Here is a 16,899-nt window from a genome sequence, read left to right as displayed (position 1 = left end):
GGGGATGGGGGGCTCGGGGTGCTGTGTGCTGGGGATGGGGGGGGCTCAGGGTGCTGTGTGCTGGGGATGGGGGGCTCGGTGTCCTGGGGATGGGCTGGGGGTGCTGTCTGCTGGGGATGGGGGTGCTGTGTGCTGGGGATGGGGGTGCTGTGTGCTGGGGGTGGGCTCAGGGTGCTGTGTGCTGGGGGTGGGGGGCTCAGGGTGCTGGGGATGGTCTGGGGGTGCTGTGTGCTGGGGATGGGGGGCTCAGTGTGCTGGGGATGGGGGGCTCAGTGTGCTGGGGCTGGGGGTGCTGTCTGCTGGGGATGGGGGTGCTGTGTGCTGGGGATGGGGTGCTCAGTGTCCTGGGGATGGGCTGGGGGTGCTGTGCACTGGGGATGGGGGTGCTGTGCACTGGGGATGGGGGTGCTGTGTGCTGGGGATGGGCTGGGGGTGCTGTGCGCTGGGGATGGGGGTGCTGTGCACTGGGGATGGGGGTGCTGTGCGCTGGGGATGGGGGTGCTGTGCGCTGGGGATGGGGGTGCTGTGTGCTGGGGATGGGGGTGCTGTGCACTGGGGATGGGGGTGCTGTGCACTGGGGATGGGGGTGCTGTGTGCTGGCGATGGGCTGGGGGTGCTGTGTTCAGCTGGACGGGGTTCCCTGAGGATGAGCCAGTGGGGAAACCGAGGCACAAAGCGCTTTGCTTTCCCCATCGCCGCGGGCCCAGCGGTTGGGCTGGGAAGCTGGGGAGCAGCAAGAAGCGCCCCCCAAAGCGCCCCCAGCCCGTTCCCCGGGGCGGCGGAGCGGGGAGCTGAGGGTTAAGCTCTGGCTTTGCTTTCTCTCCCTCGTCTTCCAGAGCCTTGGCAGGAAATTCCTCAGATTCCAGGCTGGTGGGATCATTGCTGGGCTCCGACCGCAGGAGCGGGAGCCAGCGCTGCTCCCTCCAGCTCCGGCTCCCCCGCTGCAGCTTCACAGAGCCCCAGGGGCAGGGAGAGCCATGCACCCCCCCCAAAAACAGGGTCACCCTACTGGGGTGCAACAGGTCCCCCCTAAAGCCTGAGACATGATGCTTGAAACCCCCTAAGCCACAGGGACCGCAGCGCTCAGTTTGGGGTGACCGAGCTGGTGTAGGGGCTCCCGGGCACAAACTTCCACAGGACCGCCCCAAGGTGTCCCGGATGGGGCCATGGGTGACATGAGACCCCAAATCCTGATGGGGAAGCAGCGCTGGTTTGGGGTGCGATGTGGCAGCGGAAGGGGGAGATTTGGGGAGCCCCTGGGTCCCCCGTGGGGTGGGCAGCGCTTGGGGGGCTCCCAACATGATGGGTCCCCCCCAAACCCGCCGCGGCTGTGCCGGGCGGTGACTCCACACGCGGGAACGAGCGGGAGAAGGAGCTGGAATTCCTGCCCATATTGTCCTCTCGGGAGCGGAGGGGGAAGGGAGAGCCCGGGGGGGGGATGGGGGCCCAGCGGTGGGGGGCACCAACCCGCACCCCATCCCCAGCAACATCTGATCTCCCCTTCAAGCCCGTTTCCTTCTGGATTTGGCTTTTCTTAAACACCGTTTCCTGGGGATGGCAACGAGCCGTCACCAGCTCCCTCGGAGACGCCGAATCCAACCTCATCCCGTCACTGATCCTCGCGGCACCAGCTTTACCGGCCGTGACTCGAGCTGCCCACGGGGAAACTGAGGCACAGCGCCCACGCAGTCCCTGTCCCCAACGAGGCTGGGGCTCGTCGGAGCGGGGCCCAGGTTCCTGTAGGGGAAAGGGAGCTGGGGGTCCTGGGGACAGCAGGGTGACCATGAGCCAGCACTGGGCCCTTGTGGCCAGGAAGCCAATGGGACCTGGGGTGGGTTAGAAGGGGGTGGTCAGTAGGTCAGAGAGGTTCTCCTGCCCCTCTGCTCTGCCCTTGAATAAAGGGTTTAGTTCAGATACTATAAGGATACACTTGAGAAACATATATTTTCTATGTATGTGTATATATATATGTATATATGCAGCCATAGCACCCTGAGAACACCCTATCTCGTCTGATCCGGGAAGCTAAGCAGGGTCGGGCCCGGTCAGTACTTGGATGGGAGACCGTACAGATACACAGCCATAGCACCCTGAGAACACCTGATCTGGGAAGCTAAGCAGGGTCAGGCCTGGTCAGTGCTTGGATGGGAGACCAGCTGGGTCCAGAGAGGTTCTCCTGCCCCTCTGCTCTGCCCTGGGGAGACCACACCTGGAATCTTGTGTCCAGTTGTGGCCCCTCAGTTCCAGCAGGACAGGGAACTGCTGGAGAGCGTCCAGCGCAGCCACCAAGATGCTGGAGGGAGTGGAGCATCTCCCGTGTGAGGAAAGGCTGAGGGAGCTGGGGCTCTGGAGCTGGACAAGAGGAGCCTGAGGGGGGACTCATTGCTGGGGATCAAGATGGAAAGGGGCAGTGTCAGGAGGATGGAGCCAGGCTCTTCTGGTGACAACCAGGGACAGGACAAGGGGCAATGGGTGCAAACTGCAACACAGGAGGTTCCACTTCAACCCCTGTGACTCTAGGGCCACTGACTCATCCCATCCCATCCCATCCCATCCCATCCCATCCCATCCCATCCCATCCCATCCCATCCCATCCCATCCCACACGTTGGGACGCGGGGCCCGATCGGAGCCTCGTGCTCGCAGCTGCTAGTCCCGACTCAATGCGAATGATAATCCCATTATTAAGAGATGTCTCATTAAGACATCTGTAACGAGCGCGCTCCCCAGCAGCTCGGTGGAAGGACGCCAGCGCTGTTTCAGTATTTCTTTCCCCCCCTTTCATTAATGATTAGCGATTTTTCCTTTCTTTCCCCCCTCTTTTTCCCCTCCCCCGCCCTTGCGCGCACACACAAACAAAAGTCTTAATTAGACATTGTTCCTAACAGGGATATTACACAAATTAATTAAACTCAAGCCAATAAACAGCGCTGCACCATCATTCTGACAGCCCCAGAAATGAAGAGGAAATCATAAGGGGAGAAGCTCCGCCAGCTCCTTCTGTCTGCCGGGGGGTGGGGGTGGGGGGGGTGCCCGGACGCCTGGGTCCCCCCTGTGGCTCAGCCCCGTCCCTGTGGGGTGTCTCTGGGGTGGGTGCAGGGAGGGGTGGGAGCAACATCTGGAGCGTCCTGCACATCTGCAGCCCAGGCTGTTGTTTGGCGGGCGCGCAAAGGGCAGCACCGAGGAGGAGGAGGAGGAGGGTTGGGGTGCGAAGGCAACTCCGGTGCCGCTCGACCCTGGGACCCCACGCGCCGGGAGAATGAAGGGGCGTGTTTAGGGGTGCACACGCGTGTGCACACGGTGCGGGATGTGGTGGCGCGGCTGGTGTGCAAACACGTGCGCTGGCAAGGAAGCGCATGGCTGGTGTGCAAAAATACACGTGCGCCTGTGCAAGCGTGCGGCTGGTGTGCAAACGCACCCTGACACACGCCTGTGCAAGCACATGGCTGGTGTGCAAAACCGTGTACATGCCTGTGCAAGCACATGGCTGGTGTGCAAAACCATGTACACGCCTGTGCAAGCACATGGCCGGTGTGCAAAAACACGCGTGCGCCTGTGCAGGGATGCAGCTGGTGTGCAAACACACACTGACACGCTCCTGTGCAAGCACATGGCTGGTGTGCAAAACCAGGCACACGCCTGTGCAAGCACATGGCTGGTGTTCAAACACACCCTGACACACTCCTGTGCGAGCACGTGGCTGGTGTGCAAAAACACACCCTGACACACTCCTGTGCAAGCACATGGCTGGTGTGCAAACACACCCTGACACACTCCTGTGCAAGCGCATGGCTGGTGCACGCACACACATGCACGTGTGCTCCATTGCAAGCACGCAGCTGGTGTGCACGCACATGCACACACACACACTTGTGCAAGCACACAGCTGGCGTGCGCACACACACACCACACACACACACACTTGTGCAAGCACACGCCTGGTGCATGCACACACACACACGCTCTCGTGCAAGCAGACAGCTGGTGTACACAGACACACACACAGACACACACACAGACATGCTGTCGTGCAAGCACACGCCTGGTGCGCACACACACACATGCACACACATGCTCTCGTGCAAGCACACAGCTGGTGTACGCACACACACTCACACTCATGAAAGCACACACCTGGTACACACACGCACACACACTCGTGCAAGCACGCACCCGGTGCACACACACTCACACACACACACACACACTCGTGCAAGCACACACCCGGTGCACACACACTCACACACACACACACACTTGTGCAAGCACACACCTGGTGCACACACACACACTCACACACACTCACACACACTCGTGCAAGCACACACCCAGTGTGCGCACACACACACACACACACTTGTGCAAGTACACGCCTGGTGCACACACACACACACACTCGTGCAAGCACACGCCTGGTGCACAAACACACACGCACACACTCGTGCAAGCACACGCCTGGTGTACACACACTCACACTCACGCACACGCACGCATTTGTGCAAGCACATGCCTGGTGCACACACACACACTCATGCAAGCACACACCCGGTGTGCGCGCACACACACACACACACACGCACTCGTGCAAGCACACACCTGGTGCACACACACTCACACACACACACTTGTGCAAGCACACACCCGGTGCACACACACTCACACACACACACACTCATGCAAGCACACGCCTGGTGCACACACACACACACTCACACACACACACACACTTGTGCAAGCACACGCCTGGTGCACACACACACACTCGTGCAAGCACACGTCTGGTGCACACACACACACACACACACACTCGTGCAAGCGCACACCCGGTGCACACACACACACACTCACACACACACACTTGTGCAAGCGCACACCCGGTGCACACACACACACACTCACACACACACACTCGTGCAAGCACACACCCAGTGCACACACACTCATACACACACACACACTCGTGCAAGCGCACACCCGGTGCACAAACACACACACACACTCACACACACACACTCGTGCAAGCGCACACCCGGTGCACACACACACACACTCACACACACTCGTGCAAGCACACACCCGGTGCACACACACACTCACACACACTCGTGCAAACTCACAGCCGGTGCGTGCACACACACTCACACACACACACTCGTGCAAGCGCACACCCGGTGCACACACACACACACTCACACACACTCATGCAAGCGCACACCTGGTGCACACACACACACACTCACACACACACACTCGTGCAAGCACACACCCGGTGCACACACACACACACTCACACACACACACTCGTGCAAGCGCACACCCGGTGCACACACACTCACACACACACACTCGTGCAAGCGCACAGCCGGTGCGCACACACACACACTCACACACACTCGTGCAAGCACACGCCTGGTGCACACACACACACTCACACACACACTCGTGCAAGCGCACACCCGGTGCACACACCCACACGCGCTGCCACTCGCGCACCCCGCTGCTGCCTGTCCCCCGCGTCACCCCGCTCCCCCCTGGCCCCCTCCCCCCATCCCTCCCCCCGTCCCCCTGCCCCAGCGCCCCCCCAGCGCCACCGCGCTTTGTCTTTCTGCCTGGCTGCCCCTTTTCAGCGCCACCAACGGCCGCCAGCGGGGACCAGTTTGGTCACCCAACGGTGCCCGGTGGCTCCTTCCCCAGCGCCGGGCGGGGGGACGGGAGACAAAGACCCCCAGACCCCCCCCCACGGCCTTGGGGACACACACCACACCCCATTGGAGCGCAGTGTCACCCGTGGGGCGGCAATGCCGGGGTCCCACCCGCCGCTGTCCCCCCCTCGTTTGCCGTATCTCACCACAGCAATTCATCTACTTCTCCTCCATTCTCCCCCTCTCCCCAGCGCCGGTTTGTATTTTATTGGCATCTTCGCGGCGCTGAAATAACGTAATTACGAAGGGAATTTATACGTTGTTTCGTAAGTCGGGAGTTCATTTTTTTCTATATTATTATTATTATTAGGTGGGGAATATTTAATGCTCATTGGGACAGAAAAATAGGACCCAATTCCACCACGTCACCCCCGCCGGTATTTACGCCCCTTCCCGATGGGATTTTAATTGGAAGTCGGTTTGCGTGGGCCCCACGTCGCCTCTAATTCCAACCCGGTGCCTTCGCCGCGTGGCAAAAGGCGGGAGATTCGGGTGGGAAATTTGGGTTGGGAAAGGCGGGAAGCCGTGCCGGTGGCAAAGGGGACGGTGTTTGCCGTGGGATCCGCGTCTCTCCACTCCGCGTGCCTCAGTTTCCCCAGGGGGATGACCAGCGTCGCTTGGGAACCATGGCAACCTGAGGATGCTGCCCAGGGAGTGGTACCCGGGGTCCTTGGGGCTGTGCCCACGGCTGTAGGCTGGGATTGATGGGTCCGACGCGGCGTGGCGCGGTGACACGGTGACACCGGCTCCCCGCCCAGGGGGTGATGGCGGTGGGATGTTTGGTGGGTCAGGAACCGCGCTGCTCGGTTTGTTGTGAGGTTGGTGGCGGTGGAGATGGCAGCCGGGTAATGAGGAATCGCGAGGGCGGTGGGGGACGCGGCGCCGCGGTTCGCCGGGGACACGGAGCTGGGGTCACCGTGGTGGCACACGGGGGACGGGGAGCCGGCCCGCCGGCCCCGACCCCCACGGGTGCCCGTCGCGCATCCCGGGGTGACCGCACCGGGGTGGCACGGCCAAGGTGACCCCAACTGGGGCGCGGGGAGGCGGGGGGGACCCCACGCTGCCCAAAGGGGGTGGGGGGGGAGGCGGCGGGGCCGGGGGAGGGAAACCAATCTCCTCCTCATTTGTTTTTATAATTGTGCCTTTTAAGAAATGAAAATAACTGGAGCGTCCTCTCCCCCGAGAGCTTCGCTACCACCGGCCTCGGCAACGGGGAGTGGGGGCGCAGAGCGGCCCCCCAGCACCCTGCGGGGACACCGGGGACGCTTGAGTGGCCCCAGCCGTGGGGAGGGACGGGCAGCCCTGGGGCTGAGGCACGGGGGTCCGTGGGCAGTTTGCAGGGGCTCCCATGCCCCCCACACCTGGTTCTCCTCTGCCACATGTGGGGATGTAACGAGGTCGAGCGGCAGTTGGGGACACTTGGGACCGTGAGCTGGTGGCGGGGGGCCGGGCTGGATGCGGCCCCGTCCCGGAGCCTCCCGAGCACTGGGCCCTCGCCAGCGATGCGCCGGCGTCATATGATGGTGCTGAAATACTTTCCGTTCCTGCCGGCCGGGGAGGACCCGCCAGCGCCGGAGCCGAGCCAGGACACGGGGTCCAGAGCCGCAGCGGGGACGGGGACGGGGACACAGATGGGGACAAGGATGGGGACAGTGACAGGGATGGGGACACGGATGGGGACAGTGACAGGGATGGGGACATGGATGGGGACAGGGATGGGGACAGGGTTGGGCACAGGGATGGGGACAGGGATGGGGACAGGGATAGGGACAAGGATGGGCACAGGGACAGGAATAGGGACAAGGATGGGGACAGGGATAGGGACAAGGATGGGCACAGGGACAGGAATAGGGACAAGGATGGGGATGGGAATGGGGACAAGGATGCAGGCGGGGATAGGGACAGGAATGGGGACAAGGGTGGGGACGGGGACAAGGCCAGGGATAGGGACAGGCATAGGCATAAGGATGGGGACAGGGATGGGGACAAGGATAGTGACAAGGATGGGGACAGGGATGGGGACAAGGATGGGGAGGGACAGTGACGGGGACAGGGATGGGGACAGGGATGGGGACAAGCACCGCCGAGGATGCTGGTGCACCAGGGCTGCTGCCACCTCCGCACATCACCGGGGAGCGGCTGCGAGATTTAATTAACGAGGAATTAAAGGATAGCAATATTCAATTAACGTCAATCAGAGCGGGATTAGAGGAGATTCTTGTCAAACGGGGTCGTTTTGACGAGAACGCGCGGGGGGCGCCGGTGGAGCTGGGAGGGGCCAAAGCTCCCACCCCAAATGCTGCGGGACGGCTTGAGCTGCCGGTGGCACCGGTGGCACCGTGGCAGGGGCCACCACCCGCCAGCCAGCCCCGGTGGCTTGTAACACCCGAGGGGACTGAGAAGCAAATGCAAGCGGGCGTTGTGACCGCGGACACGGGGTGAAGCGGCTCCTCCGCCAAGCTGCTCCGGCGCTGTCGTGCCGCGGTGATCGCCGCGAGGAGCCTCAGAAATGGTTGATGGCAGCAGGGACCTTCTGAAGCAAATATTAATTCACCACTGGGGGGGGAAGGGGAACGGCCACCGCGGGGGTGTCCATCCTGCAGGGCTGGTGCTGGTGCTGCAGGAGGGGCGTGGGGCGCCCCCAAAGCGAGGACCCCCCTGGCACCGTGTCCCAGGGTTGGGGCGACCAGGAGCTCCGCTCGCCGTCCCTAGGGTCAGGATGTGGCCCCATCGCAACCCCATGGGGGTCACCAGCCTCAGCAGCCGCCCCCATCCTGCGCCAAAGACGCGGCCGGTTGAGCTGAAAGACCCAAATTGCCGGCGCCTAAAATAGCCCCCGCTGGCGGGGGGAGCGCAGGGACGTGCCAGGGCCGATCACGTCTCGGTGCCGACGCATCCCCGGGCGAGCGCGGCACAGCGCTGCCCACACCGGGCAGGATGGGACCCTGTGGGGCCTGCAGCCACTATGAGACCCATCAGTAGGACGCGGTGGTGCCGGTGAGCTCAGCACCCCCGTGCCTCAGTTTCCCCACACACAGGTCTAAGGGGTCCCCACGTCACCGGCTGCATTGGGTCGGTGGCACTTGTGCTTTAGTCAGTCCCGGGTGCCAAGCGGCTCGGGGGCACAGGGACGGGGACAGGGACAGGGACCGGGACAAGGACTGGGACAGGGATGGGGATGGGGACAGGAACAGGGACAGGAACAGGGGCCTCATCCTGCCCTCCTCGCCCATCGCTCCCTTTCTGCTCTGCCGGGCAGGGCCGCAAGAAGCCAAATCCTCTTTGCTCTCCTGCAGAATAAAACCAGCGCAGGGTTGGGGTTTGGGGGTTTATTTTCTCCCCTCCCTGCCTGTTTTATTTCAATATAAATAGAATTGAACAACTTGGGAAGAGGAAGGGGGGAAAGGCTTAAATTTAAAAGCAGCGAGGAGAGGAAGGGGAGGAGGGAGAGAGATAAAATAATAATAAAATAAGGAAAAAACCTCCGGCACGGGGAGATTTAGCTCCATCTGAAAGCTGTCAGCGCAAATAAAAAGCTTTGCTTTGAACCCTGAGTTTAATAGCGAGTGGAGAGAGAGGGAGATTGGAGCGGCAGCCCCGGGGCTTAATCAGCCCTGCGCTGGAGAAATGGAGGGAGACAGGGCAGGGAGTGGGGCTGCCGGCCCCCACGGCCCCTCCGCCCCGGGTCCCGGAGCCCCCCCGGCCGCCCCACAGCGGGGGCACCGGAGCCGTGCGCCGGAGCAGTGGGGACACGGGAGAGGGACATGGGGACCCGCGTCTGCCCGTGCACGCGCGTGCAACGTGTGCAGTCCTGTGCACGCATACACAATCCAGGCGCTCGGGCACGTTCCCGTGCACACGCGTGTGCCTATCGCACGTGTTCCCGTGCACACACATGTTCCCATACACATGTGTTCCCATGGACAGGTGTGTTCCCATGCACACGTGTGTTCCCATGCACATGCGTGCAACGTGTGCATTCCTGTGCACACATAGACAACCCATGTGCTTGGGCACGTTCCTGTGCACACTCGTGTGCCTATCGCATGTGTTCCCGTGCACACACATGTTCCCATGCACATGTGTTCCCGTGCACACGCGTGCAATGTGTGCAGTCCTGTGCACGCATACACAATCCAGGCGCTCGGGCACGTTCCCGTGCACACGCGTGTTCCCATGCACACGTGTTCCCGTGCACACACGTTCCCATCAAACGTGTTCCCATGCACATGTGTTCCCGTGCACACATGTGTTCCCATGCACATGCGTGCAACGTGTGCAGTCCTGTGCACACATACACAACCCAGGCTCTCGGGCACGTTCCCGTGCACACGCGTGTTCCCATCACATGGGTTCCCATCACACATGTTCCCATGCACATGTGTTCCCATGCACACGCGTGTTCCCATGCACATGCGTGCAACGTGTGCAGTCCTGTGCACGCATACACAACCCAGGCGCTCGGGCACGTTCCCGTGCACACGCGTGTTCCCATGCACACATGTTCCCGTGCACACACGTGTTCCCGTGCACACACGTTCCCATCAAACGTGTTCCCATGCACATGTGTTCCCGTGCACACATGTGTTCCCATGCACATGCGTGCAACGTGTGCAGTCCTGTGCACACATACACAACCCAGGCGCTCGGGCACGTTCCCGTGCACACGCGTGTTCCCATCACATGGGTTCCCATCACACATGTTCCCATGCGCATGTGTTCCCGTGCACACGTGTGTTCCCATGCACATGCATGCAACGTGTGCAGTCCTGTGCACGCATACACAATCCAGGCGCTCGGGCACGTTCCCGTGCACACGCGTGTGCCTATCGCTTGTGTTCCCTTGCACACACATGTTCCCATGCTCATGTGTTCCCATACACACGTGTGTTCCCATGCACATGCGTGCAACGTGTGCAGTCCTGTGCACGCATACACAACCCAGGCGCTCGGGCACATTCCCGTGCACACGCGTGTTCCCATGCACGCATGTTCCCGTGCACACACGTTCCCATCAAACGTGTTCCCATGCACATGTGTTCCCATGGACACGTGTGTTCCCATGGACATGTGTGTTCCCATGCACATGTATGCAACATGTGCGGTCCTGTGCACACATAGACAACCCAGGCGCTCGGGCACGTTCCCGTGCACACACATGTTCCCATCACACGTGTTCCCATGCACACACGTGATCCCATGCACATGTGTGTTCCCATCACACGTGTTCCCATGCACACATGTTCCCATGCACACGTGTGTTCCCATCACACGTGTTCCCATGCACATGTGTTCCCATGCATACAGGTTCCCATGCACATGTGTTCCTATCACACATGTTCCCATGCACACGTGTGTTCCCATCATAAGTGTTCCCATGCACAAGTGTTCCCATGCACATGTGGCCCCATCACACGTGTTCCCATGCACATGTGTTCCCATGCACATGTTTCCATGCACATGTGTTCCCATGCACACATGTTCCCATCACACATTTCCATGCACATTTTTGTTCCCATGCACACACACGTTTCCATGCACACGTGTTTCCATGTACACGTGTTCCCATGCACACATGTTCCCATGCACACGTGTGTTCCCATCACACATGTTCCCATGCACACGTGTTCCCATCACCCATGTTCCCATGCACACGTGTTCCCATGCACACGTGTCCCCATCACACGTGTTCCCATTACACGTGTTCCCATGCACATGTGTTCCCATGCACACACGTGTTCCCATGCACACATGTTCCCATCACACATTTCCATGCACACGTGTTCCCATGCACACACGTTTCCATGCACATGTTCCCATGCACACATGTTCCCATGCACACGTGTTCCCATGCACACACGTGTTCCCATGCACATGTGTTCCCATCACACATGTTCCCATGCACACGTGTGTTCCATGCAAACACGCATGACCCACACACATGTGCACGTGTTCCCACACAAATGTGTGTGATCCACGCACACGTGTACATTCCCGTGCACACGTGGGTATGTTTCCATGCACATGGGCACAACCTCATGCACACTCGCATGTGTTCCCACGCAAACATGCGTCACCCATTCACACGTGCGTGTGTTCCCATGCACATCTGCATTTTCCCATGCACACATATGTGTTCCCATGCCCATAGGTGTGTTCCCACACACATCTGCATTTTCCCATGCACATCTGCATTTTCTCATGCACACACATGTTCCCATGTCCATAGTTGCGTTCCATGCACATCTGCATTTGCCCCATGCACATCTGCATTTTCTCATGCACACGTGTTCCCATGCCCACATATGTGTTCCCATGCCCACAGGTGTGTTCCCATGCACCTCTGCATTTTCCCGTGCACACACGTGTTCCCGTGCACGTGGGCACAATCAGGCACACTCGCCTGGGTTCCCATGTGCACGTGCATTTTCCCACACACACACGCCTGATCCACGCACACACGCACATTCCCATGCACACTCGCATACGCTCTCATGCACACACATTCCCACGCACAACCCACGTGCACACGTACCCACCCCCACACGTGTCTCCGGAGCGGGTGGGCTCGGCCGTGCCGCGGTGCCGACACTTCGCAGGGGGTGGCGGTGCTGGGGGGCACCTGGTGCCATTGAAACCTCGAGCCGCTCGTCTGCTCAGCACAACGTCGCAGCCCCGCGACATGGAAAGACGCTCAGCGCTCGCCGTGCCACGGCAACCGCTCGGCACGCAGCCTCCCCGTGCCCGCTGGGCCCGTACCGCCCTCCTCCAGACTAAACAGCCCTTTGCCCGGCAGCGCAAGCGGTTGCACAATGGGGGGAGACGGTGAAGTTCATCCCTTGGGACACCCCGCAAAGCCCCTTTGCGGAGGGCGAGCAAGGGAAGGCGCGGCGCTGCGCATTGCGTGCCGGCAGCTCCTGTGCTCTGACAACTGCCGCCAGCACCCACTGGTGACCTGGCACCCGTGGGGTGGCATCGGCACCTTGGTCGCTGCCGCAGGGAAGCGCTGCGTCGGGTGTTGCGGCGCGGGAGGTGCCGCCAAGGGGTGTTTTGGGGCTTGGGGACGGGCATGGGGGGTCCTGGTTGGGTACCGGCTGGGTACCACGGGCATCCCCGCTGTGGCAGGGCCCTCATCCCGCCTGGGAAAGCGCAGCTGCCGCACCGGTGTCTCACCGCCAAACTATTGGTTATCTGCGGCTGGGGTCGGCAGCCAAATGGGGGTTTGGAGGTGGAAAAGCCCCGCAGCGGGGACACCGGCACAGCCGGGGGAGCGCCGAGCATCCCAAGCGGGCAGCAGCTCCTCGCCGTGGGGACCGTTGTTGCCTTCATCTGCCAAAGCACGGCCAGCGCGGTGCCGCGCCAGCGGGGCCAGGCCAGCGCTGCCCATCGGCCCCGGGGGCTGCGGGTGCCCCCGCGCTGTCGGGCAGGCGGCGGGGCTGCCTGCGCTTCCCGCCCCCCCGGCTCGCTCCCCCTTCCCCGCTCTGATGTTCCCTCACGCCCACCTGTCTCCAGGCACCTTCCTCTTTGATCTCCGCTCTGCTGCTTATTTCCCCCTCCCCTCGGCCCCCATTCCTGCTCCATCCCCCCCTCCTCCCCCGGTTCACTCCTTCCCTTTGGCTCCCTCTTTCTCCGCATCCCTGCTCTGTCACCCCTCCCGGGGGCCATGGGGACAGGCAGGGGTGGGCTGGGGCTTGGGGGTGACATGAGGCCCCTCGGGGTGGCTGGGAGCAGTGACTGTCCCCAAATGACGGTCGCAGGTCCCCGGTGCGCAGGCAGCAGGGCTGCAAGGCCTGTTTGTGGGGACTCAGTTGTGGGGATCCTGGGGTGCCTGATCTGGGGGTACCCACTCCCAGGGGTCCCTGGATACCCCCTCCTGGGGTGCCCCATCCTGGAGTGCCTGAGCCAGGGGTACCCCCAAGGATCCTGAGGTACCCTGGGGTGCCATGTCCCAACGATCCTAGGGGACCCCATCCCCTAGGATCCAATCCTGGGGTGTCACATCGCAGCAATCCTAGGGTACCCCATCCCACCAGTCCTGGGGTGTCACATCCCACCAATCCTGGGGTGTCATATCCCAGCAATCCCGGGGTACCAGCTCCCAAGGATCCTCGGGTGCCTCATCCAGGGGTACCCCATCCCCAGGATGCCAAGGTGCCCCATTCTGGAGATCCTGGGGTGCCACATCCCAGCAATCCCGGGGTACCAGCTCCTGGGGATGCTGGGGTGCCCCATCCTGGGCTTTCGGGGATACCTGGTGCTGTCGATGTACCCATCGGCCCAGCCCAGGGATGCCGTGTGGACCACCAGATCCCTCCAGCTCCAGCCCGTGGTTGCTGCACCGCACCCCACGCCAGCACCCATGGGCGGGTGCCGCGGTGCCAGCTGCGAATCAGTCCCCGCACCGCGCACGGTGAGGAGGGTGTCAGGGACCCTGGGCAGAGACAGGCAGCCTGGCTGGGCTGCGCACCGCGGCGTCCCCGGGGCTGGCGTGGCAGCGGCGGTGCCAGGATGGCAGCAGCCCCGGCTGCGGCGCAGGGATTTGGGGAGCTGGCGGGGGATCAAAGGCGGGAGGGAGCCCGGAGCCCCTCTGGGGACACAGCACAAAGTGGGGACAAGCTCGGGGTTCCTGAGCGGTGGCTGCGCCCAGCGTGGCCGTGGCGAGGGCACGGGGCACCCTGCGGGCAGCACAGCCGTGCCGTGCCGGACCCAGCCGGGCCATGCACGCGGAGCCCATGCTGGGGACTTAGTGGCTTCATTATCTGCAGCTGGCTCATCCCCTGAAGGGATTTCTGCTTCCCCATCTCCCTCAGCATGGCAGAAATCGTTTGAATATTCCAGAAAAAAGGCTTTGGAGGGGGAAAACCGCAGGGGGAGAGGCGGCTCCTCCGCCGCGATGCTCCGCTCCCCGCTGCCCTCCCGGGGTCCTGGTCCCCACCTGCTGTCCCATGGCTGGTGGCACATGTGTATGTCAGGCACACATGTGTGTCACACACGCCGGCGCTGGCACCCCCCCCGCCTCCCCCACCCGCCATGTCCCGGTCGATGCTCGCTGAGCGCGTGACGGGGACCATGCCGGGGTGTCAAGATCGATGCCGTGGCGCCAGAGCCACCAGCATGACGGAGCACCGGGAGCTGGCGGCACGGCCGCCGGGCTGCTGGGCACCGCGGGCCCTCGCTGAGCACCCTCCTCTGTCCGCAGCGGCGCAGACCCGCTTCGTGGAGGAGCCGGAGGACCAGACGGTGGTGGCCGGCCAGAGAATCGTCCTCTCCTGCGTGGTGCTCAATTACTCCGGGATCGTGCAATGGACCAAAGACGGGCTCGCCCTGGGCATGGGACAGGGGCTCAAAGGTACCCGCGGGGTGGCGGTGGCTCCAGGGACATTGCCGTGCGGGGCGGGGGCTGTCACCACATGGGAGGCTCTTCGGTGTTACGTCTCCCACAGCACCACGTCCCCCCGGCCCATTTCCCGGCTCCTTGTGCAGTGTCCCAAGCTGGTTCCATGGGCGCGGGTGGTGGGATGGGGACCTGTGCTCTGCGTCCTCCTGAACACTCTGGGGTCCCTGCACACACCGGGGTCCCTGCATACAATGGGGTTCCTGCACATTCTGGGGTCCCTGCACACCCTGGGGTCCCTGCACACAATGGGGTCCCTGCACATTCTGGGGTCCCTGCACATTCTGGGGTCCCTGCACACAGAGGGGTCCCTGCACACCCTGGGGTCCCTGCACACACCAGGGTCCCTGCACATTCTGGGGTCCCTGCACACACCGGGGTCCCTGCACACACCGGGGTCCCTGCACACAATGGGGTCCCTGAACACCTTGGGATCCCTGCACACACCAGGGTCCCTGCACACCCTGGGGTCCCTGCACACACCGAGGTCCCTGCACATTCTGGGGTCCCTGCACACACCGAGGTCCCTGCACATTCTGGGGTCCCTGCACACACCGGGGCCCCTGCACACACCAGGGTCCCTGCACACAGTGGGGTCCCTGAACACCCTGGGGTCCCTGCACACACCAGGGTCCCTGCACACAGTGGGGTCCCTGCACACAGTGGGGTCCCTGAACACCCTGGGGTCCCTGCACACACCGGGGTCCCTGCACACACTGGGGTCCCTGCACACACCGGGGTCACTGCACACACCGGGGTCCCTGCATACAGTGGGGTCCCTGAACACCCTGGGGTCCCTGCACACACCAGGGTCCCTGAACACCCTGGGGTCCCTGCACACACTGGGGTCCCTGCACACAGTGGGGTCCCTGCACACACCGGGGTCCCTGCACACACCAGGGTCCCTGCACATTCTGGGGTCCCTGCACACACCGGGGTCCCTGCACACAATGGGGTCCCTGAACACCTTGGGATCCCTGCACACACCAGGGTCCCTGCACACACCGGGGTCCCTGCACACACCGGGGTCCCTGCATACAGTGGGGTCCCTGAACACCCTGGGGTCCCTGCACACACCGGGGTCCCTATGTGTGCTGAGCATCCCACATGCACCGGCAATCCCACATGCAGCAGGTCCCCTCCCGTGCCCGTGTCCCCGCTGGGCCAGCAGTGAGCGCAGGCAGCACCCGGCTCTGCTCCAGCCGAACCCAAACGGGCAGGAGCTGCCTCTCCACGAGCAGGGGGTCCCTCAGGGCTTCTCCTGAGAAAGGAGCCCCGGAACATCCCCCAACCCCGGAGAGTTTGGTCCACCCTGTCCCCTTCGCACTGTCCCCACAGCCTGGCCGCGCTACCGCATCGTGGGCACGGCCGACTCGGGCCAGTACAACCTGGAGATCAGCAACGCCGAGCTGTCCGATGATGCCGTGTACGAGTGCCAGGCCACCGAGGCCGCGCTCAGGTCGCGCCGCGCCAAGCTCACCGTGCTCAGTAAGGAGCCAGCCCCGCACCGCGCCACGTGTGCCCCTGCGCCCCGTGTCGCCGCTGCACCCCGTGTCCCCAGCGCACCCCGTGTCCCCCACCACAGCCTATGTCCCTGACCACATTCCATGTCCCCACTGCACCCCATGTCCCCAACTGCACCCCATGTCCCCCTCTGTACCCCATGTCCCCCATTATACCCTATATGCATCATCGTACCCGATGTCCTCAACTGCACCCCATGTCCCCACTGCACCCCATGTCCCCCACCACAGGCTATGTCCCTGACCACGTCCCATGTCCCCACTGCACCCCATGTCCCCCT

The 16,899-nt window shown here is 62.6% G+C and overlaps 1 protein-coding gene across 2 annotated transcripts in view; it reads left to right on the top strand.

Moving 5' to 3' along the window:
- Nucleotides 1-16,899, top strand: part of KIRREL1 (kirre like nephrin family adhesion molecule 1) — a 33,091-nt gene that overhangs the window by 7,544 nt on the left and 8,648 nt on the right. For both annotated transcript variants that reach the window (XM_065042953.1, XM_065042952.1), the window contains exons 2-3: nucleotides 14,901-15,050; nucleotides 16,434-16,583. In XM_065042953.1, the coding sequence (XP_064899025.1) occupies nucleotides 14,901-15,050; nucleotides 16,434-16,583 (300 nt within the window). The remainder of the gene's footprint in view (nucleotides 1-14,900; nucleotides 15,051-16,433; nucleotides 16,584-16,899) is intronic.

This window comes from Columba livia, chromosome 28 (genome assembly GCF_036013475.1).
Source record: "Columba livia isolate bColLiv1 breed racing homer chromosome 28, bColLiv1.pat.W.v2, whole genome shotgun sequence".
Lineage (NCBI taxonomy): Eukaryota > Metazoa > Chordata > Aves > Columbiformes > Columbidae > Columba > Columba livia.
This window is presented reverse-complemented; position numbering and strand designations above follow the sequence as displayed.